This window comes from Palaemon carinicauda, chromosome 8 (genome assembly GCF_036898095.1).
Source record: "Palaemon carinicauda isolate YSFRI2023 chromosome 8, ASM3689809v2, whole genome shotgun sequence".
In the NCBI taxonomy this organism is placed as follows: Eukaryota; Metazoa; Arthropoda; class Malacostraca; order Decapoda; family Palaemonidae; genus Palaemon; species Palaemon carinicauda.
This window is the reverse complement of record NC_090732.1, coordinates 163,015,595-163,039,838: the sequence shown is the minus strand read 5'-3', so window position 1 is coordinate 163,039,838 and position 24,244 is coordinate 163,015,595. Positions and strand designations below refer to the sequence as shown.

The 24,244-nt window shown below is 39.4% G+C and overlaps 1 protein-coding gene and 1 long non-coding RNA gene across 6 annotated transcripts in view; one reads left to right on the top strand and one right to left on the bottom strand.

The window, feature by feature from the left end:
• Positions 1-24,244, top strand: part of LOC137646085 (uncharacterized) — a 175,796-nt gene that overhangs the window by 146,454 nt on the left and 5,098 nt on the right. For all 5 annotated transcript variants that reach the window (XM_068379263.1, XM_068379265.1, XM_068379264.1 and 2 more), the window contains 2 exons: positions 11,820-11,994; positions 13,882-14,045. In XM_068379263.1, coding sequence (XP_068235364.1) covers positions 11,820-11,994; positions 13,882-14,045 — 339 coding nt within the window. The remainder of the gene's footprint in view (positions 1-11,819; positions 11,995-13,881; positions 14,046-24,244) is intronic.
• The window catches only part of LOC137646087 (uncharacterized), a 55,012-nt gene continuing 53,720 nt past the window's right edge, over positions 22,953-24,244 (bottom strand). The window contains exon 3 of the long non-coding RNA XR_011045387.1: positions 22,953-23,322. This is a non-coding gene — a long non-coding RNA (uncharacterized lncRNA). The remainder of the gene's footprint in view (positions 23,323-24,244) is intronic.

The following is a 24,244-nucleotide window of genomic DNA, read 5'->3' as shown; positions in this document are numbered from 1 at the left end:
ATAAAAGGAACAGTGAGGTCCTCACAATTAACACACTGTGACACGAGACAAAGAGAATGTGGATCATAATTGCCCTTCCCTAGAACAATCTGTGATGTAGTTACTAACAAACTTAGCAAGTCATAAACAAACCCAGAAGACTATCTTTAAATGCACTAAAAGACATAAATTTAAACTCTGGAGATAGGGACTGGCAGCAACCCGAAGTCAACACAGAGACTGAAAAGACAAAGGATCTGTAGCTTGTACAAGCCATTGGTGGTTGCCATTAACTTTTATATTATCTCATTACTCTACTGTAGGCAAAGGCATGTCTATTGTTAGGAAAGAAAACAGGAAATATTTTAGTTTTGGGGGTAAATGTTGATAAAACCGAGATTCCAGAGAGAAGCAATATGAACATTTGAGCGAGGTTCATAGAAATAATAGCTGCTACAGCGGCATTTACTTTATAGAAAACTCTATTTTTGAAATTATTTTCTTCCTGTTACTATTTTCCATAAGTAGAAAGCCAAAATTCATAGTTTAGAAAGGAGGTTTATAGGTGGATATCCCAATCTTATTTCTTTGTTGTACAAAAAAAGATACCAAAGATTTCAGGCAGTTTGTACATGGATAGTCTAAATTTGTTTTAGGGCAGTCTGGAGAAAATTTTCTTTAATTTCTTATTTTAATATGCTTTTCATGGAAAGAATGAATAGCATATGAATTCTATGAGGTTTCATTGGAATAAAATTAATATAAGCACTAACATAATATTTTCTCTAATACTTAACTTTTTTTATTTTCTTTTGACTAATGAAGACAAAGTATTTTATGGAACTCTTAATAAATTTTCAAACCAAGAGATTACAGAGTTTGAACTTACACTCGTGCTCTTAAACATATCTAATAAACATTGCAGAATATATTCTTTTCTATGATGAAATGATGTTTTTCCATAGTTGTTAGTCAAAGATTTACTAAGGCTAAAGTCCTGTGAAAATAAAATGTTTGACTTCCTATGAAGGATTGTGTAGTGTGATTAGTGTTTATGTGAGGTGCTGTTTTTTAATTTTTGTCAGTAATTCTGTGAAATGTTTTCCAAAGATAATCATGTATATTTCAACTAGATCAAAATATTTTTTTATGGATTTTCATGTATTTTGTTTGCATTGCATTGTAAATAGCAGTAATTTTTGCACTAATAAATACAAATCCATATAGGGCTTTGGTATATTTTGCTATCTTGATAAAAGTCTACTGCCCTGTTGATTAGTACAGTGCATGTAAATATAACTTGGCAAGAATCTTGATTTCTTAATGGAAATAATTGAATGCTGTTAAAATTGATAATTCACTCAAGAAGAACTACATTTTTTATACTGAACTAGATATAGTCACAAATTTTTACTACAGTTTTTCTCTCATTCAGAAGTAGAATAGGGCTTTCCATACTTTTACTTTGAGATGATTATAGAATAATTTTAATTTTGAAATAGATTTTTTCAAACCTCACCAATAGATTCAAAGATTATTAGTGACAGTTACATGTTTGACACTGACTTTGGGCATGGTGTAAAAGTTGAAAACTAAATGACCTACGTTATCATTTAAAAAGCAGTTTTGGGTAAGAAAAAGTTGATGAAGGACACCCCTATTTTGGAGGAGGTGCTTTGTTTTTTACAAGGACTTCTTATGAAAGGAGAGAACAGGGAATCAAATAAGACTTAGATACCAAAGAAATATTATCTCCCCTGCTCTAGGGTCAGTGTATCACATGCAAAGCAAGGACTCGGTGCGTAAAAGAGAGACTTTTTAGGTCAGGCACTATTGAATTACAATGCTGAAAACAGTATACTATGGGTGATCATCATTACTAAACCATCACATAGAGTAAAAAAATCAACGCTACAGCTGGAGACATCTCTGCCTACACATCAACTTGCACCCTGTGGATTGCCTTTGCTGCCCCTGTTCCTCCTGAGAAAACTTAGGTGTAGGCCGAGGCTTGGACTGGAAAATTTAGCTGGCGTCTTTGTGGGTTCCTTTTGAGCCTGTTGCTGGTTCTTACAGGCTACACCCTGTGAAAGGAGGCCTTCTCACAAACCCCACACCCTTGAGTCTTACTGACAGTCATCTTGAAAGCGAACTTTATACTTTCGTAATATTACAACTGAAGGATATTTAAAGGTAAACAGTTGGAGATACAATTTAACCACTCCCTATGGTGAGCATTGAAATTACCAATAAGCACAAAAGAGGCTTTTCTATTATCATCTTGTTTATTAGCCATTGTGTTCATTGGTAACTTCAATGCTTACCTTAGGGAGTGGTTAAATTGTTTCTCCTACTGATTTCTATGGCTTAGGAGCTTTGGACTTTGCCTCTCAATCAGGCTGAGAAAATTATAAGTGCAGCTACTTACTGGTCTGGTAACTGACTCCCCTTGTGTTACAAAAAGTAAAGTTGGTTTTCCTGTTGAGACATCTGATCATCCCTTGATTTTCTTAGTAATTAAGACGGAGCAGCCTATCCCTGATGTGTTATACTCATGGAAGTTATAAGACAAACAAATACAGAATCATCAAATTCGGGATTCTGATAGATAGAACATAAAAAAAAGTTGTTATGCCTTTCCCCTTGCTTAGGAAAGGCATCCCATTCCAAAATTAATGTTTTCTTGAAGTCTGGAATAAGCAGCTCAAGTGAATGCCTCATTTGAGAAAGGAAAGTTTTTGAGCATAATAGAATATTGTATCTGGGGGCAACTGTAAGGTCTCTAATATTGCAATACATTAGACAACAAGTGTCGGAATCTAGAATGTACTGGTCCTGGATTTTACTGAATATCTCCAGACAAAAGAATTAAAAGTAAGAAAAATGTCTCGTCATAATTTAAAAACAAAATAATGATAATATGTAGATGACTATATATAAAGCGACTCATACAACTCGTTGACTAAAGACAAAATGTCAGATAAATTGGTTAACATGGCAAACCTCATGGATAGCCTCTTCAACTGATGGGAGGACAGTAATGATGGGTTTGAAAATTAATATTAGAAAGGAAAATAAAGGAACAAATTGTGAAAAGTCAACCTCTTGAAAAACTACCAGGCATCCATAGCCCTTCTATTAAATGTGCACAATCCACGGTTTAAACAAGCAAGAAAAATATAAATCTGATAGAATAGTGTGCCCAAGTGTACCCCCAAGCAAGAGACAATGGATATCAAATTTTTACACTAGGAAAGGTAAACAACTAAAGCCCATTATGTTTCAAGAAGCTGGGAATTAATGGCTAACGTCGTACAAATCAGAAGTTTAAACACAATTATTCAATTGTCAGCACCCTTAACCAAGATTTGAAACCATTTCATGTAAATGGCTTTACCAACCAAAACATGATTCCCGTTACTATCTTGATCATATTACAAGATTCCTAATTTTATGAAACCATGACCGATGATGACTATTCGACGATGGAAATTAAGACAGTGTCTGGATGCAAGTTGATGCACTGGTAGAGTTGTCCCCACCTGTGGGATGGTTCACTTGTCTATGGGGGAATGGCGTACATAGTAATGACGTTACCCATAGCAGGCAATTTTCAGCATTGCAGGTGCTGTGTCGAGTTATATAGTGCCTGAACTTTGCACGTTGATACACTAGCCCTACAGCAGAGGAGACCACATATCTTTGGTATTTATGTCCTATTTTATTCCCTGTTCTAGCCTTTCACAGGAAAGTCTTTGAAGATTGCACAGTTTATTAACCCCAAAAAATGCAGAGAATGTTACCACTGAAGATATTTGTTATGGTATTTATGAAGTTCTTATATAAATTTTTTTTCTGAGTTATGATTGCATTTGAACAATTATGATGATATATAATTTCAAGAATCCAGTCAGTAAACTGGAATACCCCTTTCGTGTTAATAAAGATTAAAGATAATTATTTTCATGAAACCCCTAATGTTTTTAATAATTTCACTTGGTTTTCCTGCTACTTGGAAGGTAATGACACTTGAGAAAACTTACTTACATCTTTATGAAATTCAGGCCAGAAAAAATTACTTCATAATCTTATCAATGGTTTTCCCGATTTCCATATATTCAGATTCATGTGCTATGGATAGCACTTGCTTCCTCATCGGTATATATGTAAACAAAATTTAGTGATGTTTACCCCATTCTGAATTTCTAAGTACAGTATACGTGCAGGCCTATTCTTCCTTATCAGCAAATCTTCCTTTAAATGATAAAAGTGGGAATTTGTTGCATCTCTTCTTAATAAAAAATTCAGATAAAGATGTATCTTCTGCAGTTCAATTAGCTTATCTCTAGTCACTTGACCTACTTCAAGGGCTGAACTCTCAATTTCTGGTCACTCGGCTATGGTAGTTTCTTCCCTTTCTTCGGGAAACCTGAGTCTGCTCAAGAACAAGAGGTTGTTGTTGCTGTTGTTCTTTCTTCTTCTTGGGAACTTTCTTCATGATTAGTACTAGGAAAAAACTTCAAACTTTTCTAGAACAACTCTTATAGGCTGAAAGATACTTCACTTGAACCTTGGTTTGAGTAAATTTTCAGCTTCTTCATTTGCAGGCATAGTTCTCTTTATACTCCATAGGGTTACTCAACTATTTGTCTGGTTACTGTAGGACACGGAGTAAATGGTACACCACCAACTTTATTACCCAGTAAAAATGTACCCCTTCAACAGGCCATGAATCTTACAGAAAAATCTAGTCCTCTCCTACACCCTTTAGTTAGATTTCCTTCCAGCTTAAGGTGAGCGCCATGAACTACCACACTATGATTACTTTCAGTATCCTGGTACAGTACCTGTACACTCCCTTCTTGAGTTGCCAGCGTACCATCGTAGATATAATTCCAAGCAGCATTAGGTTACAATGTTATGGCCTATTGGTATTGTCTCTGCCCGGTGATTGCCAGACTTGAGATCAAGTCCCGCTCAAACTTGTTAGTTCCTTTAGTGTCTGCTAAGTCACCAGCAGCCATTGCCAGTACCTCCCTGGTCCTAGTTTTGGTGGAGAGGGGCTTAGGCACTGATCATGTGTATTATATGTTCAGTCTCTATGGCATTGTCGTGCTTTCTAGGGCAGTGACACTGTCCCTTGGCTTTGCTATTCATGAGTGGCCTTTAAACTTGTTGCTAACCACTCAGCTTGTTTAATCTGAATTTGCCACACTGCTCTTCGTAGTTTGTTTCACCTTGTCACCTTTAACCACTTAAACTACAGTACTGGCTTCAATTGTTGTGTCTGATGACACTCCTGACTACTGTATAGGTTCCTGCTCTCCCACATCTAAAGCAGACATTTGTCTTGAGAAACTGGCTGATATATTAATCTATTAATTGAATGCTGAGTGGTATTAACACCATTTGTTCCTGTAATTTGGATGAGACCTAATACCTGTGCATTGCTGGTTCTGGTATTTGGAATTATAATTGCATTTCCTAATAATTATGTTGAAATCTTCACTCGTTGTAGCAGCTTTGTCAAGTATCCTAACCACTCTCTCTTGAATAGGCTCTAATGTGTTCATGAATTCTTCTGAGAAATTGTTCCAAAACTACCAATTCTTCAAGTTCATCCATAGATTTAACTTTATCAGCCTCCAACTATCATTTGAAACACCTTTTCACTTTAAGAGGTATAGTTAAAAAATTAATCCTTTCATCTTCTTTGTGCTGTTTATAACTTCTATTTTACCAAGAGTCTATTAAGGTCCAATACATTTGACTTGGGCTTTTATCATCCCACTAGTCACATTACCTCCACAAGCTAATTCTAAAGCTTGACATTTGGCTTTAGTTCAAATAATGTTCAGATAATACTTGGAAGGAATGAGCTGCTAAGAATTCCTGAACATTGAACAAAGCCATTTTTGTAAGTTATGGAATTCTCAATTAAACAGTTTAAAATACAAAACTATAATGTGGTCACACTCCTATTAGAAAAAAAGTGGCGAGAACCAACCAACATCCAACAAAAATGAAAGATTACCAGGTCTACACAAGCAATTACCAGACACCAAAATTGAACAAAGCAAGGAAAAATTATGCAGTCAGCATTCAAGTTGCAACATTAGGTATTTGTGTGGTCAGCAAATTTCTTATAAGTAAAATTTTGGGACATTTATGGGATTTCTAGTAGGTAGTAGGTTGGCCAGCGCACCAGCCACCCTCTGAGATACTACCTCTAGGGAGTTATTGGATCCTTTGACTGGACAAAGTTTTTATGTTTTATATATGAAAGATCTAATTTAATGTTATTACTGTTCCTAAACTATTTTATTTTGATTGTTCATTACTTCTCTTAAGTTTGCTTGATTCCTTTCTTCATTGGGCTACATTTCCCTGTTGGGGCCCCTTGGGTTTATAGCATCCTGCTTTTCCAACTAGGGTTGTAGCTTAGCTTGTATTAATAATAATAATAATAATAATAATAATATATTGTAATAAAAACAGATGAGGATTTACAATTATGTTAAGGAATGTGCTTTAACTGGAAAACTATAAAAGCTATTACTCTACAGTGGTTTTAGAATTCACTTAAGATAACAGTATGTCTCCTCAACCTGCCTCTTCTCAATGAGGTCTTCAATCAATCGTAATTATATAACATTACAGGATTTGGACTTAACAGAAAAGGTGTAAAAAACAATTGTATTTACAGATGTATAAGAGCACATACAGGACAGCTGTCAAGTCTGAGATACACAATGGCTTTTTTTTTATATAGGAATTGAGCAGTCTGGAAGTGTTATTAAGGGGATAGCATATACTGTATTCACAGATTTGCAACTGGTATCCCTGACCTAACCACCATAAATGTTAAGTGCAGACTGTAATTTAAGCATTGCTAAAAGTGGAAAAGAACACTTGCAGTAGCTGTCGGAAGAAAAGCAAACCTAGACTACCCACACCTGGTGACAAAACTTCTTAACCAGAAGGATGAATGCTCAAAACAGAATTTCACTTATTCACTGATCAATACTTGCATGTATCCATATATTCAAATAAGTGCTGATGAAAATGAAAGGTGACCTTATGAATGAATAATAGTGTTTAGTATTTTAAACTCTGCAAAACCTGTGAACAGGTTTACAGACATACAATAAGCATTCAAGTTGACCGCTGAAGAACCATAGGGAGCCATATACTGGTATTATCTTCTTTCATTTAACTATGAATTGCCTTGGATGTGTTCAGACACAGTGGAAATAGGGTTTGTAAGAATAATAGGTTTATGTGGGAGCAAATTCAAGTTATTGAAAAATGGTCAGGCTTTGCATTATTTGGGCTACAATTCAAAACTGATCTTGATTTATCCTATAATAGTGGGTATTCATACTTTGTGTAATTGAGTTGCAATATAGAAAGAAGATGAAATAAATTTTATGAAAGAGCTTAGAAAAATCCATAAAGATGTTGTTACCAAATAGGAAAACAAAAATCTCACTAGGAACTTTTTCATTAAATGAGAAGACATATGGCCTACAGTCGGCCCTTAACATTCACTCAATTAACATTCAAGAATATTATTATTAACAGGGAGGCTGCTAATTCATTTAAGTATTATTTTTCTATATTCACAGGATTAAGGTATATAGAAGCAAATGCAGAAAAGCATTCAAAATTATAAAATATGTGAATGTGTCTCAACTGAAAAGACAAACACTTACTGTACGTTATGACACAAGGTCTTGAAAATTCACTCCAGCAACAATATTTGTCTCAAACTGGCTCTCCAAGCAATCATTATTGTATAAAATCAATACAGGACTGAGCCTTAACAGATGAGACTAAAATCAAGAGTATATGAGATGGGATAACGGGTTAAGGAGACTTGATATTCTTAGTTCAGCGAATTTGACAGCCTTTGTATTATTATGATTTTATGTTTAATCTGTTAAGGTGCTGGGCTGTAGTCATTCTTGTATAAAGAACAGGGGGTTTGGCAGTATTATGCAGTGGGTACTAGGTAGCTTTTCAAAACATTTTAATCAAAGCTGATATTTTCTGTTATCCCAAAATAGTTGATTCAGTAGCATTAATTTAATACTTTCAAGAACAATACATTATAGAGAAGAATAACAAGATTTTTTAAATGCAATTTCTACTATTTTTTATGTTTATTATACCACTGAAGTCACAACTTACATTTCAATTGAATATTTTATCCATAGATCAAGGAAGGAATTATACTGTAGAACTAATTGAGAAAAATTATTTGCACTGCAGTTATACAAATAGAAAATCAAAAATATTTTTCCCTTATTCTCTTGCATGTCTTACATGTTCAGTGACAAGTAAGAATATGATTATGTATGCTGTTATTGTATTTATAAATAATCATTGATGGTTTGTTTTGATGCTTTGAAAATAAATATAATAAATAATAGCAATTAACTTTTAAGTCTTCCCTATTAGAGAAGATACCAAGTTGAAAGCTGCCAAATTCCTTTTGGACTGGAAGGCATTAAAGTATATTTGTTTTCTGTTCTAAAAACATCAATTTTATTTGCTTAGAAATTATAGTCTTGCACTAAAGTCCCTTTGTAAGTATATTTAACCTTGTGTGTTCTGTGAATAATGTAGATGAGATTGACGGTAAAGTGCTGAGATCTCGGCCATGTTTAAAATACAGCTGTTATGCAAGTACTGTACTGGTTCAGTGCACAAGTGTTCATAAGAAAGAAAAAACAATAGATTTTCTACATCGTAAAGAAGTTCACATATGGATGAAAATTCAGACGAGTGAATGAAAGGATTTATTATGATGCACATGGTCTTGACTACATAGATCAATAAAGTAAATTTTATTAATTTGTGTTGTATGACTTACTTAGTTATGTTGTAGTATAGATTTTAAAATATTTATAAAATATTTAAAGGAAATGTCAAGGACTATTTTTGTGTGGAGTAGACTTTGAAAGTTGTGGTATGAAAATTGGCGAATTGAGAATGGCTGATTTTATTGGTTGATAGCTTGTACATACTTTGAAGATGAACATCTTGGAGTGTACTGCTATGGTTTAACTACACTGCACAACACATTTAGGGACACCAGTTAGGTGTTTTAGTTCCACTGATATATGAAATCACAAAAATAATGGCACTGTTTTCACATTCTTGTTGCAGTGCATTTTTTTTTTTTTTTTTTTATGTACTGTACAGAATATTAACAAGTCATAGACTACATGAATGTTTGTAGATTTGTAGAGGCATGTGTTTGGCTATCAGGCTTTTAGGAACAGTAGGTAGATGCCTTTTTTTAATTGTATGTCTTTGCTGCTTCTGTGTGCTTTGCCTTTTGTGCTGCATTTTAAAATTAAACCAGGTAAATATTAAGCATAACATTAACTCACTTTTTCAATATATCTAAAGATTATCTTTGTGTCCCTCATTTGTGTATCATTTGGTTGTGGTGTTGACTAAAATCTCTGTTCTTGTGAAATACAATATCAAATTAAGGAGGAAATGATTGGCATTATTTAAAAAAAAAAAAAATGCTATACAAACAATTCTCAATAAAATTTAAGTTAGAATTATATTTACAGTTCTGTAGAATATTTGCCTCCATCTTTTTTCACCATCTGCCAATGATCTCAAAATAAAGGTATTAAGACTGTTGTCAGGTAATTCTAGGAAGGCTATTTTATTTAAAAAAAACTATCAAAATGATTAACATAGCATTGATATTTTGAAGTTTACTACCTCATTTTTTTTTTATCATCTATTCACTATTCCTTTTTGTATTGCTGTTTATCACTAATTAAAATAGGACAACTCTATTAATCATATACTGAATGTCTGTATATAAGGCTTGTGGTGTTCCGAGGATCACTAGACTTTTATGTCTAACAGAAAAAGAAGGTAATCATGCCACACGCATACACCATTTGGATACACTAGACTAATAACCTCACATTTCTTGATCCATCAGTTTCATAGGGGTATCTTTAGAATTGCTCTCTAGGTTGTGGCAAGTTTTTGTTGCATTTTAATTAAATACCCACTCGTTTGGTTACTTCTGGACAGGGAAAGCACTACGTTTTAAAAGGAGTTGTGTGGTGTAAGTTAAGAGTTGTAGCATAGCTATTTATAATAATAATAAAGTAAAATGGATTGTCATGATCTGAAACTTTAAGAATAAAATAGAAACCTGTAACTCCTCATGTACAATATATATCACATCAAACCATTCTTCAATACTGATGATCTTTAACTTTTTCATCATCTTTTATCACAGATACTACAGTACTTTCAGATTTGGATGATGTCTTTATACCTTAGAACGTGAAATAGCTCAAAAGATTTTGATGATGTCTTTATTAAAAGACTTTTTCTAATCATTCCAAAAAATATTTAAAAGTCCTCGTCACCTTATGCTAGGTATGAAATGTTATTGAAGCTGTAGATGGCTGATGGTTTACTGCAGGAAGGCTGCATATCACAGATTTCCTTGAAAGTTGTCTGCACAAAGTTGAAATGGAGGTTCTCTTGCGTTTTCCAAGTTTTTATTTCCCATTACTTGGGGTCATATTACAATATACAGTAATGATACATAAATGTAAAGGCAATTTATTCTTTCTCAAAATGAAATAGTTTTTTTTTATTTATGGACTAGTGTATTTATGGGAAATTTTCTTTTAAGATGTTTTACTATTATCAGGAAATTTTTGTTTTTCTTTTTCAATGCTTTACTTTCATGTTTTAACCTTTTTGCTACATCAATATAAAGAACCCTTCCCTTAAAGATATCCCACAAACTTAGTTTTAATGCATACAATAACTAAGCTACATAAATTTAGATTAAACACTTGAGAGGTGGGGGGGCGTGATCAGCGACATGCGAAAAAATCCAAAAACTTGTAACAGGTGAATCCAGAAAGGGTCAAATTATCTTTTCATCTTATAATTTTTCGTTTTTTTTACTAGGTTCAAGTATGGTATAATTTTGAAAAATGATTTATCTCATACTTTTAATCTCACATGAAAAACCAGCCAAATACATGTTTCTATTATTATGACTGCACTTGTACTGCATAAACTATTGAGAATATTAAATGAATAGGAAATTTGTGTAAACTTCCTAAATGAGATTAATTTCAATTAACTTCCAAATATAGGAGAAATAAATTGGAACCCTCTACCCTTGCAGTCAGGACTAATTCTACAAAAATTAGGGCTAGTGCTTGCTTTTTTATTTATTTGCTTGCCATGTAGCTCTCTTATCATAAGTAATTTTTACATAACTGCTGGAAATTCCTTTTATAGGGACTTGATTAACCCATGTCACATCTTTAAAATGGAATGAGGTAGTAAATTTCTAATCAGTGGTGGTTTCTTGTATAAGCAATCACAAAAAATGTCAAATGATTATGATCAAATTTCTTTATTGCCATTGTTCTTTTATTATTGTTTAAATAGTGGCAGTAATCCAATACTGTGAAGAAAGGTGGGTGCAAGTATTGTACAAAGTACTGTAAGTATTCAAGGTGTTAAGTTACCGAAACCAGAAAAAGATTTTAGTTGCTCACTAAAAGTTTTTGATAACCCAATGATTCTACAATCTAATTCATTATTACATGTAAAGTTTCCAAGACAATTTCTTTAGTTTTAGAGACAAATCTTCTGTTTTAGAGTATTGTATGTGAATTTTTATCTGGTCATGCTCCTCATGGCTCCATAGTTGTTTGTACATACAGAATATAATAGTTTAGTACTTCAAGTAAGCATACTACAGTATTATATTGTACTGCATCTAATATAATGAAATCTAATCCACTCCTTTTATTCATTAGGTCAGTATTGCCAATGCGAAAGTATGTGTGCTGCCACTGTTTCCTCGCGTACCTCCGCCCTTATTTCTACGTCTTCCTTGGTACCATTGCCTCAACCCTTGTATATTTTCGTTTAGAGCGACCATCTGCTGTGAAGAAGCAGCTATCTCGTCGACATTCCACTGTTGTTATTCAGGTACTGTACACGTTTTAAATTTGTTGAAAATTCATGAGTTTTATAGGAATAAGGCAAATAGGTAAAAGAATTAAGCAGATTATGGGTAAATGACAACCTTGTATACTGAAAAATATATATTTAAATATTGATGATTTATCATAGTTCATCTCTAGATAAAACACTATGGAGTATTATAGATTAATTTTCTTCATTTAAAGTCATTTTGTGTTATTGTATGGTCTTGTCAGTCCCCGGCTTGAGATTTCAAATGTATTAACTAATAACATGGATAGAATAATTAAGAAAGCTTCTGATAAACCAGTAGGATCACAATCTCTCTTATTGTTAACCTCACAATTACATCTTGAAACGCAAGAAAGAGATTTCTCAGGACCAGGGCTATTTGTTAGGACCTATACAGTAATAGAAGCAGGCAAATCACTTGACTGCATACTACACAATTTGGTTGACAGATGTTTAAGCCATGGGAGATACAGTAGGTCAGAGGAATTTAGTGATGCTTAAAAATTCTTTTGTTTGACAATTCAATTTTAGAGGTAACTTCTAGATGGAGAAATAAATCCTTTAAAAATAACTTTTATTTTAGTTTTTAAACATGTTTAGACCATTCATCTTTGTATTGTGCCTCAGAAGCTTCTTGTGCACTTGCTAATTTTATGAGAAATTAGCAAACGATGACGTACATTTCTCGTCAAGGATGGAGGGCATACATAAAACTTCAATCACAAATACACACCAACTGGTATTGTCTTGTGGAAGAAGACTTCTTACAGCTCATCAAATATATCATGTAACAATTCCATGAGAAAATCCAAGTGCGTCAATTCCAGGTCAAAACGGAGGAAGTGAAGATACAGTATTCCAACTCCTTACTTCCTGATTCAACTGTGCTGACCAAAGAGATCATAACCTTACTCTTAGACACTGGACCAATGGATACCACAGGCTGTTAGGCCAATGTCAAGCTACTAGCACAGGTTTCCCTGAAAATTCTTGAAGGACATTTAAAGCCTTCAAAATCAAACTCTAATGAAATGGATAAATCGATGACCATCTGTTCCAGTCCAGGTACAAGGCATCTCTTACCACTGCCTGAGAATTTCAAGTTCACAAAGTTCCTTTCACCATTTTACTATAATTTTCCATTTTACTGAGGAAAAAAATTACGCAATGACCAGAAATTAAATATTGTTGGACAATTTTTGTAAACAATTGAAATATCACAATTCGATGTACAAGAAAGAGAGAAAATCAAACATATTTTTACTATACTATTTTATATTATTCTGTAGTACAGTATCCTATAATAAAACTTTTGTGGAGTGAATTATACCCCTCGAACATAGGACAGTAAATTATTCACGATATGCCGTACTGTACACTGTTACTGTTGTGAGGCAAATTTCTTCTGGCACCCCATCTCCAGGACAATATGAGCATGCTAAATCAATAAGACTGCCATTCACTACAAAAGCATTCATAAAGATGAAGCTACTGGAAACACCAGCCCTCTTGGGGCATAGGTTTTTTTATCTGGAGAAAAAAGAATTAGATTTTTTTCCATGTAAAATAGACCCTGCCATAGTGGCTGGCTGGTTACCGGAGGGTCCGTCCAAGTGGTATATGGCAAGGCTACTATCGCTCTTTCTGTATGGGTCAATCGACACACAGTATATTGTGGGGGCATTTGAATACCATGAATTTGCATGTAAAAGTTATGGTTTTGTAATAAAATACTAGTTTTTTAATAAAATACTAGTTTTAATTTGTAAACCAAGATCTTTATTGAGTAAGTGCTTGAATCAGTAAAATATTGGACCATCATTTTTTAAGTTATACAGTCACATCAATAACTGTTGAACAATTTTTTTTTTTTTTTTTCAGGTATTGTTTTTGATTTTGGCATTCATCGAGAACCTAGTACTTATCACTCTGGGCATTGTAGGTCTCGATCGTTCCAAGTACGACAACACCTTTATCACAATCTCTGCCGTTTTATGTGCCATAAGTTACTTGATAGGTGTCATCTTACATGCAGTATATTACAGGTATGGTTCTCGTGTATTTGTTAACAATTCTTTTGTTTAGTTTTCCATTCTGAAATATTATATACTAATCTACTAACAGTATTGTATACATGCTGATATGGCAAGCAAGTAATTTTATTACATAATTCTTAAAGCTATATACAAAAATGTCATTATAAACAATAATTGCAATCGCGTAATGTTTCTTAGGGAAACAAAGTAACGATTAGCAATTATAAATAAAACACGTGTGTATAAGATGTTATTAGCAAAAAATTAAGTAATTCCCAGAATATGTACAAGATTATTTTGTAGAATGTGACATTGAAGAGGCAAATCCTGATGAGTGGGAGCTTGGAGTTTTGGTTAAAATGGAAAGAATAGGAAATCTGAATAATTGCAATAATTACAGAGGCATACTACTTTGTCACTTGTCATGAAAATATATAGTACTGTATGCTTACTTTAAGAGACTTGAGAGAAAAATTTATGAAAAGCTGAGAGATGAACTTGCAGGGTTAGAAAAGTTAGAAGTTGTATTGACCAAATTTTCATTTTAAGACATATACAGCAAAGTGTATAATATAGAAATCCACTTTTGATGACATTGGTGGACTATGAAAAACCTTTTGATAGTGTGCACCAGCCATTGTGGAGACATCCTGGATTACTAGGGAGTTCCTCTTAAATTTGATTAAGTCTGTTCATGAGCATAGCAAGTGCAAAGGTAATGTTAGTGGAGTCCTATTAAATGAATTTCCAGTGAACAGTAGAGTAATCCAAGGGAGTGTGTTGTCACCTATGTTGTTTATCCTCCTCATGGATTTTGTAATGCATAGAACAGTTGGAGATACGGGAGAAGGATTGGACTGAATTGGTAATAGGAAATTAGCTGACTTGAAGTATTTTGATGATGGTGTCCTCATTAGCAGAACACCACAGGATTTGCAATGCTTGTTTACCAGAATGCATGAAATAACACATTAGGTTGGGCTCAAGATAAATAGAAGAAAGACAGAAATGATGAGAATGGAATAATCCATGGAAGGAGAAATAATTAATGAGATAATCATTTAAATACTTAAGAACTATGATCTCTAATACAGGGTTTTTAGAGTTGGAGTTTAATGAAAGATTGAAAAAAGCAAATCAGACAATAATGAAAGATTGGAAAATGCAAATCTGGCAATGGCTACGTTAAGTAAAAATTGGAAATCAAATAGCCTATATACAGTATATCAGTTTAGTGAGATCGGTGTTACTGTATGGACATGAGTCGTGGTATGAGTGAAACAATATCCAACAGATTTTGTAGATTTGAGAGCAAAGCCCTTAGAAGAATACTGGAAGTTAAATGGCAGGGCAGAATTAGAAATGAAACTAAAAAGAGAAATTACTCGAGTGCCATATGTGGACGAGTTCATGGTGAAGGGTAGATGGAGATGGTTTGGGCATGCTCTTCGTACTCCCCAGGAGAGATTAGCTCACCTAACGTTTAACTGGGCTCCACAAGGCACTACAAGAGGTGGAAGACCCAGCCCTACATGGCTGAGGGCTATGAAGTGTGAAGTAGGAGAAGATGAATGGATAAGTATTGATTTAAAAGATCAAGATAGAGACGGGTGGCAAAATCTAGCTGAGGGCCTTTGCATCAATAGGTGCAGGAGGAGATGACGATGACAAGATTTTAAGCCCTACTGATAAGATTTGTGAAAACATTTATCAGAATCTTTGAATCATTTACTTGGCATCAGTGTGTTTTGGTGCACTATTCAAGATTTTTGTATGACATGCCTATCATGGCATCAGTTCATTCATACCTGTTGCAGTGCCAAGAAATTTGCTCTGCCTCGATATCCTCTTCCGATTTATCAAGTGATTTTTCCCTTTTTAGATTTATTACCTGTTTATAATTAATTGTATTAAATATGGCTTAGTTATTATTTGTTCCAACATAAAGAGATACTTACCTCGAACTACTTTCATAGGAGGTCTGGTATAAACCACTCCACTCCGTCCAAATTTATTCGATTCCCACCTCCCACAATGCCCGGCCACCATCTTGACCTCAGGTCCTCAGTTCTCGCTGGTCGTCGCCACGTGCATCACACGTCCCAACCTCGCTCCCAATCTGACCCTGACCTCGTGGTCTCCTTGTGTTTTCCGGTTTCTTTTCTTTCCCTGTCTGTATATCATTGCCCTGTGATGGAGGGAGGCTCATCGCCGCTGCCCTGGGCCTTCTGCGGAGAAAACGTTTGGCGCTTTCTTCTCCAAGAAAGAGGTTGACCTGCGTTCCCTTTGTTCCACGTGTTGGGGACAAAGGTGCGTGAAGGATGCTACTTGCCCTGAATGTGTCATTTGGCCCGACTGGCAATGGAAGTTAGTGAGCATGAAGAAGAAGAAGGCCAAGAAGGAGAAACGTACTATGCGAGGAAAACCTCGGTAGAGTCTCCTCTGCCAGGACGACTCCGGTACAGGTGAAGTCCCAAAGGTCATCCCCAGTCCCCGTCCATGGCGGGGGCATAGGTGATTCTGTCGCCGGGCCCCAACCGATTGTTGAGCCCGTTGTTTCGTTGGTTGAGGCCCCTGCTTAGGTGCCCCCCTTTGGTAGCGGTTCCGGCCGTGACCCCAGTAACCGATCTGCCTTCTCTGTGTATTGTTCCAGGTCCGTCATCAGGGACGTGCGTTACATATCGTGTGCGTTGTGTGACGGGCTCTACCGATGCTGTTCTGCCGCTCATATCATGAGCATTGTGTGACGGACTCTACCGATGCTGTTCCGCCGCTCTGGTCGACAGTGCCAAGGACCCCGGATAGTTCACCGAGAGACGTCGAGCAGGCTTGGGACGAAGGAGACCTCGGAGTGTGATGTACCCACCCCGAACTGTCTCCCTCGGTCAGGTCGGCAACCCCCGTAGTGGAGAAGACTGGGTCAGTGACCCCGTGGGACGACAAACCTCACAAAAAGAAGAGAGCCAAGCATTCTCCTTCTTCCTCCGACGAAGACCAACCTTCGTATGGGACCTCCTCGGAGAGTTCCCCCCCCCCCCAGGAGAGGAAAAGGCACAAGAGGAGCCATTCGCGGTCTTCCTCGAGGTTCTCTAGAAAATATTCTAGGTCGTCCCGTAGGCAGCACAGGCACGGCAGCAGCAGCAGGAGGAACAGGCGGCATCACAGAGATGGCAGTTCCCATTCACCAAGGAAAGCCGATAGAGGTTCCCCCCCGTTCCCAATGCAGCAGGGGCTGCCCGTGGGACGGGGGTCCCCGTGAGGAGAGTAGGTCCGTGGTCTGCTCCCGGGTCTCTCCGACCAGTCCATCGGCTGCCCACCCAGTGGCAGGTCCTGTGCAGCCAGGATTAGCAGAAGGCGCCTATAGGTGCGAGCTCTCCAGCCTGGGGGAGGCCCCGTTCAAGTGAGGCGGGCAGACCCATGACAGCTCCCGCTCATCGACACGGCACAGACGCCGCAGGAGGAACAGGCGGCATTGCGGAGATGGCAGTTCCCATTCACCAAGGAAAGCCGGTAGGGGTTCTCACGCTGCCACTGCAGCAGGGGCTGCCCGTGGGAAAGTCCAAGAGAGGAGAGCGGCGCCCCTTGGTCTACTCCCAGGGCTCTCTGGCCTGTCCATCAGCCGCCCGTCCAGAGAGACCCTGTGCTGCCAAGAATGGGTAGGGGTCCCCCGTGACCCAGCAGCGGGAATCTAGTGGTGTGTGCTCCCCAGGCGTGGTGAGGCGGGCAAGCCCATGACGGCTCCCCCCCCCCCCCCAGAGGCTTTCCTCGATATGGGTCTCCCTGGTTGAGTAGAGCCCATAGCTACCACCGCAGGTTCGACGAGGATCTGGTGTTGCCGGACACGACAACGGAGGACACGTCGATGTTCGGGAGGGTCCTAGCCTGGATCGGGGACCTGGACAACCTGAGTGGGGCGTAAGAGTCCAGGGACGGTGCCTACGGAGGCCAGGCCTTCTCGTTACAGAAGACCCTGTCGATGTAGGCCTCTGCTTGGTCCCTGTCCCACGCCATGTCCTGGTTGAACTTAAGGTCTGCGGCAGTGTCACTTTCCACAACAGCCACGATCTCTCCAACGGAGCAGGCCTGAACCTCTTCCGAGAGCTTCTCCAGTCCGGGACAAAAGCCATTAAGTTGGCCCAAGGATCCCGAACAGAGACCCCAGGTTGCTTAAGAACTCCCCAGTAGAAGGGGAAGGTCTTTTTCCAGAGAACCTGGTGGAGCAGAAGATGGAGAGACTCGTGAAGGAAGGCAGGTCCTGGGACTCCTTCCACCAGCCCTCCTTCAAGGCCCCTCAAGGATTCTCGGGTCCCTTCAAGCCCAGGTCCTCTTCCTCCAGGAGAGCCAGAAGAGCCCAGATCCCTAGGAGGAAGTAGGGCGAGAGAGCCCCCTTTCCACTATCCCCTCCACCTGTGGAAGGATGCCTCCAAAACATTGGCAGAGTTGGGAGAATTTCAGAATCAACCCATGGACAGGGTGTATTCTGAACAAAGACTACCAGGTCCCCTTCCTGGTCGAGACCCCTCCCCTGGTAAGGGACCCTGGGGCAGACACCTTGCATTCCGGGAGTACTCCCACAAGAAAGTCCTCCAGGCAGAGATCTCCACCATGTTGCTCAACGGCTCCCTCCAACAGGTGTCGGACAACTCCCCGGGCTTCTACGGCAGACTGTTCCTAGTCCAGAAGTTCCTGGGGGGGTTGGAGAGCCGTGATAGACCTCTCAGTCCTGAACAAGTCTATCAAGGCTGAAGTGGAGTCAGGTAACTTACCAATTCACCACTTTATGCTTCGGCCTATCCATGAACCCTCAGGTTTTCATGAGTGTTCTCCCTGGTGTCGGCGTGGGCGCACAACCGCAACTTCCGACTACTGAATTACCTAGATGTTTGGTTGCTGCTTTCAGTGTCAGAGGGCCTCTTGGAGCAGCAACGGGAGGTTCTGTTAGCCTTCTGCAGGGAGCTGGGTATTGTGGTAAATATGGAGAAATTCAAGCTAACACCAGTAAGAAGGACGGTACACTTGGGGATGGAGCTGGACATGACCTTGGCGAGGGGCTTCCCCTCCGAGGAGTGCATCAGGAACCTCTGGGAGATTTCCAGGCCATTCCTCCAGGACCTCCCTATGATGGCAAAGGACTGGCAGAGGCTACTGGGTAACTGGCCTCCCTAGAGAAACTGGTCCTTCAGGGCAGGATGAAACTTAGGCCCCCTTCAGTGGAACCTATAAAAGATGACTGGTGCCAAACCGGTACCCCCACTCAGGTGGTCCCACTGTCCCCCAGTGGGAGGGTGGCCCTACAACGGTGGTTCCTGCTGGAGAACTCCAGGCGGGGCACCCTGCTCACGGACCCCCCCCCCCCCACCCCACTCCCGGAGACGTTGCTCTTCACGGATGCCTCCAGGGAAGGTTTGGGGTGCCCACCTGGCCTCTCACAGTACAAGCCCAGAGAGGGCTCTCCACATCAACGTCCTGGAGCTCCTGGCCATCCAGAGGCCCCTGTCAATCTTCGAAGGGTAGCTAGAGGGCAGGACGGTAGTCCTGATGTGCGACAACGCCACAGTATGTCAAGAACAGGGAGGCCTTCGCTCCAGGGAGCTCTGCCTCATAACAAAAAATATCCTGGAATGTGTGTCGGAGACACACAGACCTCACTGTTCGGTTCGGTTCATTCCGGGGAAAACGAAACGTCATAGTGGACGGTCTCAGCAGGAAGGGTCAGGTCCTAAGCGCCGAATAGTCCCTGAACCCTCAGGTGGCCAGGGAAGTTCTGGAGAGGTGGGTTCCCCTGTGATAGATCTGTTCGCGATGAAACTGAACGCAAAACTCCTGGTCTAGTGCTCTCCGGTACCAGACCCAGGGTCCCAGGTGGAAGACGCGTTTCAGCACTCCTGGGAAAACATGGACATCTACGCCTTCCCACCTTCGGGGTCCTCAGGAGGGTGTTGAACAGGCTCCTCCGGTCCAGGGGGGTCAAGGATGACCCTCGTGATTCTGTGGTGGCCTGAGGGGGAGTGGTCCAGAGACCTTCAGGCTCTAGCGTCATATCCCCTGTAGCCTCTTCCTCCAAGTGAAGACCTCCTGTGTCAATAGCACTTCCTAAGGTTCCACGAAAACCCGGAGGTGCTCTCCCTTCACGCATGGTGACTATTGAGTGCCTGCTGAAGAGAGATGGTTTCTCGGGTTCAACGGCCTCCTACGTTGCGGGCTATTTGCATATCCTCTGCCGCGGTGTATCAGGCCAAGTGGGCTACCTTTTGCAAATAGTGTAGGAATAAGGGAGTGAAGCCACCTTTCATTTGGTTTCATACAAATGAAGGTAGTAGGTTGGCCAGGGCACCAACCACCCATTGAAATACTACCACTAGAGTGTTATGGGGTCCTTTGGCTGGCCAGACAGTACTACATAGCATCCTTCTCTTTGGTCACGGTTCACTTTCCCTTTGCTTACACATACACCGACTAGTTTGCCCTATTCTATACATATTCTCCTCCGTCCTCAGACGCCCAACAACACTGAGATTACCAAATAATTCTTCTTCAACCAAGGGGTTTAACTACTGCACTGTAATAGTTCAGTGGCTACTTTCCTCTTGGTAAGGGTAGAAGAGACTCTTCAGCTATGGTAAGCAGCTCTTCTAGGAGAAGGACATTCCAAAATAAAACCATTGTTCTCTAGTCTTAGGTAGTGCCATAGCCTCTGTACCATGGTCTTCCAATGTCTTGGGTTAGAGCTATATTGTTCTGAGGGTACACTTGGGCACACTATTTGATGTAATTTCTTTTCCTCTTGTTTTGTTAAAGTTTTTATAGTTTATAAAGGAAATATTTATTTTAATGTTATTACTGTTCTTAAGATATTTTATTTTTCCTTGTTTCCTTTTCTCACTGGACTATTTTCCCTGTTGGGGCCCTTGGGCCTATAGCATCCTCCTTTTCCAACTAGAGTTGTAGCTTAGCAAGTAATAATAATAATAATGGGAGGGCGGAAATTGCACCAGATATTCACTGTGAAACTCTCAAGTCCACCTGTCAGACTCCCTAAACGTGACAGCAGATCCTTTATTCTGGATGTGTATGTGGACCTATTTTTGATGGAAGTAAATCAAATTTCTGCTCTACAGAGATCGAAATGTTCTGATTTTGATTTGAAAGGTTTTAAAGATCCTATCGGACTTCTCTAGAACAGTTGTACTTATGACAATGATTTTTACTCCGTCAGCATTGGAGATCAAAGTCACACCCTCTTTAGTCTGAACAGCTGTGTCAGAATGTAGGGAGTTAGAAAAACCTTCTTGTCCATACCTACAAGGAACTTCTTGTCGCTGATCAACATTACTGTGTGGCCTGAAAAGAGCTGTTGGAAATGTTGAAGACTAAGGTAAGCTGCTTCTGTACCATGGTCTGGACTTCTGCTACCTTCCTTCACCAATTCCTCTGTAAAAGACAGAGATATTTTGGAGAACAAATCAGGGGAGGGAGAGAGTTTGTAAATGGGATAACATTACCTTTGCAAAGGACAGAGACTGTCCAAGGTTTGGTTCCGTGGTGTCACCACTGGTGCCACCTGAGTTGCAGACATTCTCCAACCAGTGGTATAGCGGGAGGAAAGTCCTCCCAACTGCGAGGGCACCACCCACATCTACCACCTCTCCCCCACTCTCTTCCTGTCTGCTTCTTAACTTAGAAGGGTGGTCTTAAAGGTGTACAGACTTCTTGGCTGTGTTCTGCCTCAAAGTGTCCTTAGGGCCTAGTGCACTTGCCTCACTACAGGGTATGCTTTAGACTCTTCAGGATCCAAGGAGGTGGGTAGGGATGTTACGGGGACTCCTGGCTCTCCTTTCTCCATTTCTCTGTAACTGCTTTCATATTCCTCAAGAGGAATCAAGGATGAGGTCTTGACCAAGGAGTTACAAAGAAAGAAAACCTCTCTCTTTGGAACCTCATTTGGAAACCTATAGGTAACTACACACGCTGGCGACTATGAGTGTCTTGTGAGACCCAAGCAGCGAGGTTAGGCACACAGTGGGTTGCAGGAGTGATCACACAAATCATCTGTGAGGTCATCCATGCTCGGCCTGAGTGTTGAGGAACTCTGCCTGGATCTACCTTGTGGATCCTCAGGTGTCCGATTTTCCGTGGAGAAAGGAGGATTGTGCGGCCAAAAGACCACACCAACTCTCTCCTGTAGGCTCTAGAAGGGAAGTTGCCAAAGCCAACCCCAGTAGGAGTGGAAATCCTATCCTGCTGTGCACCACTGACCAACAACTGCAAAAGATGGGGCCCAGAGAGTCTCAGTGGAGGCCGTAGGAGATGAAAGGCGTTTTGCAATACGGTTTCTGCCTGGGAGGCAGCTTCCTCCGCCCCATTAGAGGAGGGAGGAGCACCACGACCTGAAGGTTGACCAATAGTCAAACACCCAACTGTTCCCTGAAGGAGACTGATCGAGCAGAGTCAGAGATGAGAGTACCAAGGGAAAGTGAAAGAAGTTTAGATTTCTTAGACCTTGAAGACTCTGAAAGCAAAAGCGAGGAATCCCTTTTAGAATACTTCTTCCTCTTCCTGCCATACTGCTCCCAGTGGGAAGATGACCACTCACTACACACTGGGAAACAGGTAACCTCCATGCAGGAGTGTTCTCTGCAAGAAGGGCAAAGACAGTGAGGATTTGTGTCCTCCTGGGACATAATAGTACTGCAGAAGTGGCCTGCTAAGCTTGGGCAAACTCACATGACATGCACCCTTGAGTACACACACCAAATCACACCTAAAAAAAGGAAATTTCTTAAATTTAAGCCAGCTGGTGAGAATGTTGGAGATGCCTGTCTTAGACCATGTCCGAGAGCAAAAGTGAAGATGGTACGAGTGAGGAGGGAGGAGCGTTTCTCCCTGCTACCACTTGTTTACAACTTGTTAAAAGTTTTAAAGCCGTATGCCTGCTTGCGGCGATCTCATCACTTGCATAAAAAGTGTTACATTTGCATTTTGTGTAGGAAAAAAGTTTGTTAATACATAGCCCCCATAGAATCAGTCTTATTAGGTAGAAAAATGTCACTGAAACCAACCTTGCAATTCCATGAAGCCTTCAAATCCCTTAGGATAAACTCCTTTAAAGGCATTACAGTACTGTCTCTGGGGAGGTTGGAATCCCCATTCATCAACAGTTTCTGTATATACTGACACTCCTCTAGACCATTTGCGTGATGGGAGAGGGGTTTGGGTTTGCTGGGTCAGCAAGCTGATCAAACTTGGAGGGAAGGTAATCTAGACAAGTAGCTTCTGAGTCACCCATCTGTAATGAGAAAACTAGAAACCATGAATGTGTGTAATCTATTAATATAACACCATCTATCCCAAACTATCACATAGGAGGGGACTTAAGCCTTCTCCCAAATGGTTTGTGCATATTACTATTTATTTCCGTAAGAGCAACCTTATACGGCACAGGATAGGCCACTTTGACAGAAATGCAGAAGAGAATTAAATCTTGAAACCCTCCCCTCAGCCTACATCAAGGGTAATTGGGGAGGGTTAGGGAAAAGGAAGCCTTGAGGGCTTGGAGAAGAGATCCAGAGTCGTGAGGCCGTCCCAAGCCATCTACGACCCCAACCCTAGGGAGTAGAGGGGGGAAAATGGGAACCAAAGACCTACAGAGAAATAGGATGCCCCCTAGCACAATGCAAAACCCAACCAGCAGCTGTAAAAATATCCTCTTAATAGTATATATTTTATTCAATATATATCATAAAACTCCATGATCAAATATACATTAATCTATATATTCTTGTATTGTATATGCAAAATAAAAATATTGTATTACTTATGGCTTCATGAATAAAAGAAACATTCTATACATGCAATTCAGCCTCGGTAAAATGCACAAGATAGTTATCAATATAGGTTTCATAAATAATGGAATATTCACTGTGTCATTGAAACCCATAATAAATTATACAAAGATCTGTATATACAGTACATGTATGTCATCATGAAAATGATGACAAAATAAGCTTCATAAATATATTACATTGAATACATGACCCTAAAACAATAAAATGCAAATGGATCTTCATACATATGTATGTACAGTATATGTAACATAAAATGATAATGAATATATGGAGTATTCATTGTCATTAAGGTACAAAAATTATTACATGGGTTTGTAATAACAAATACAGTATAGGTTTCATGAATATATGGAACATTCAATA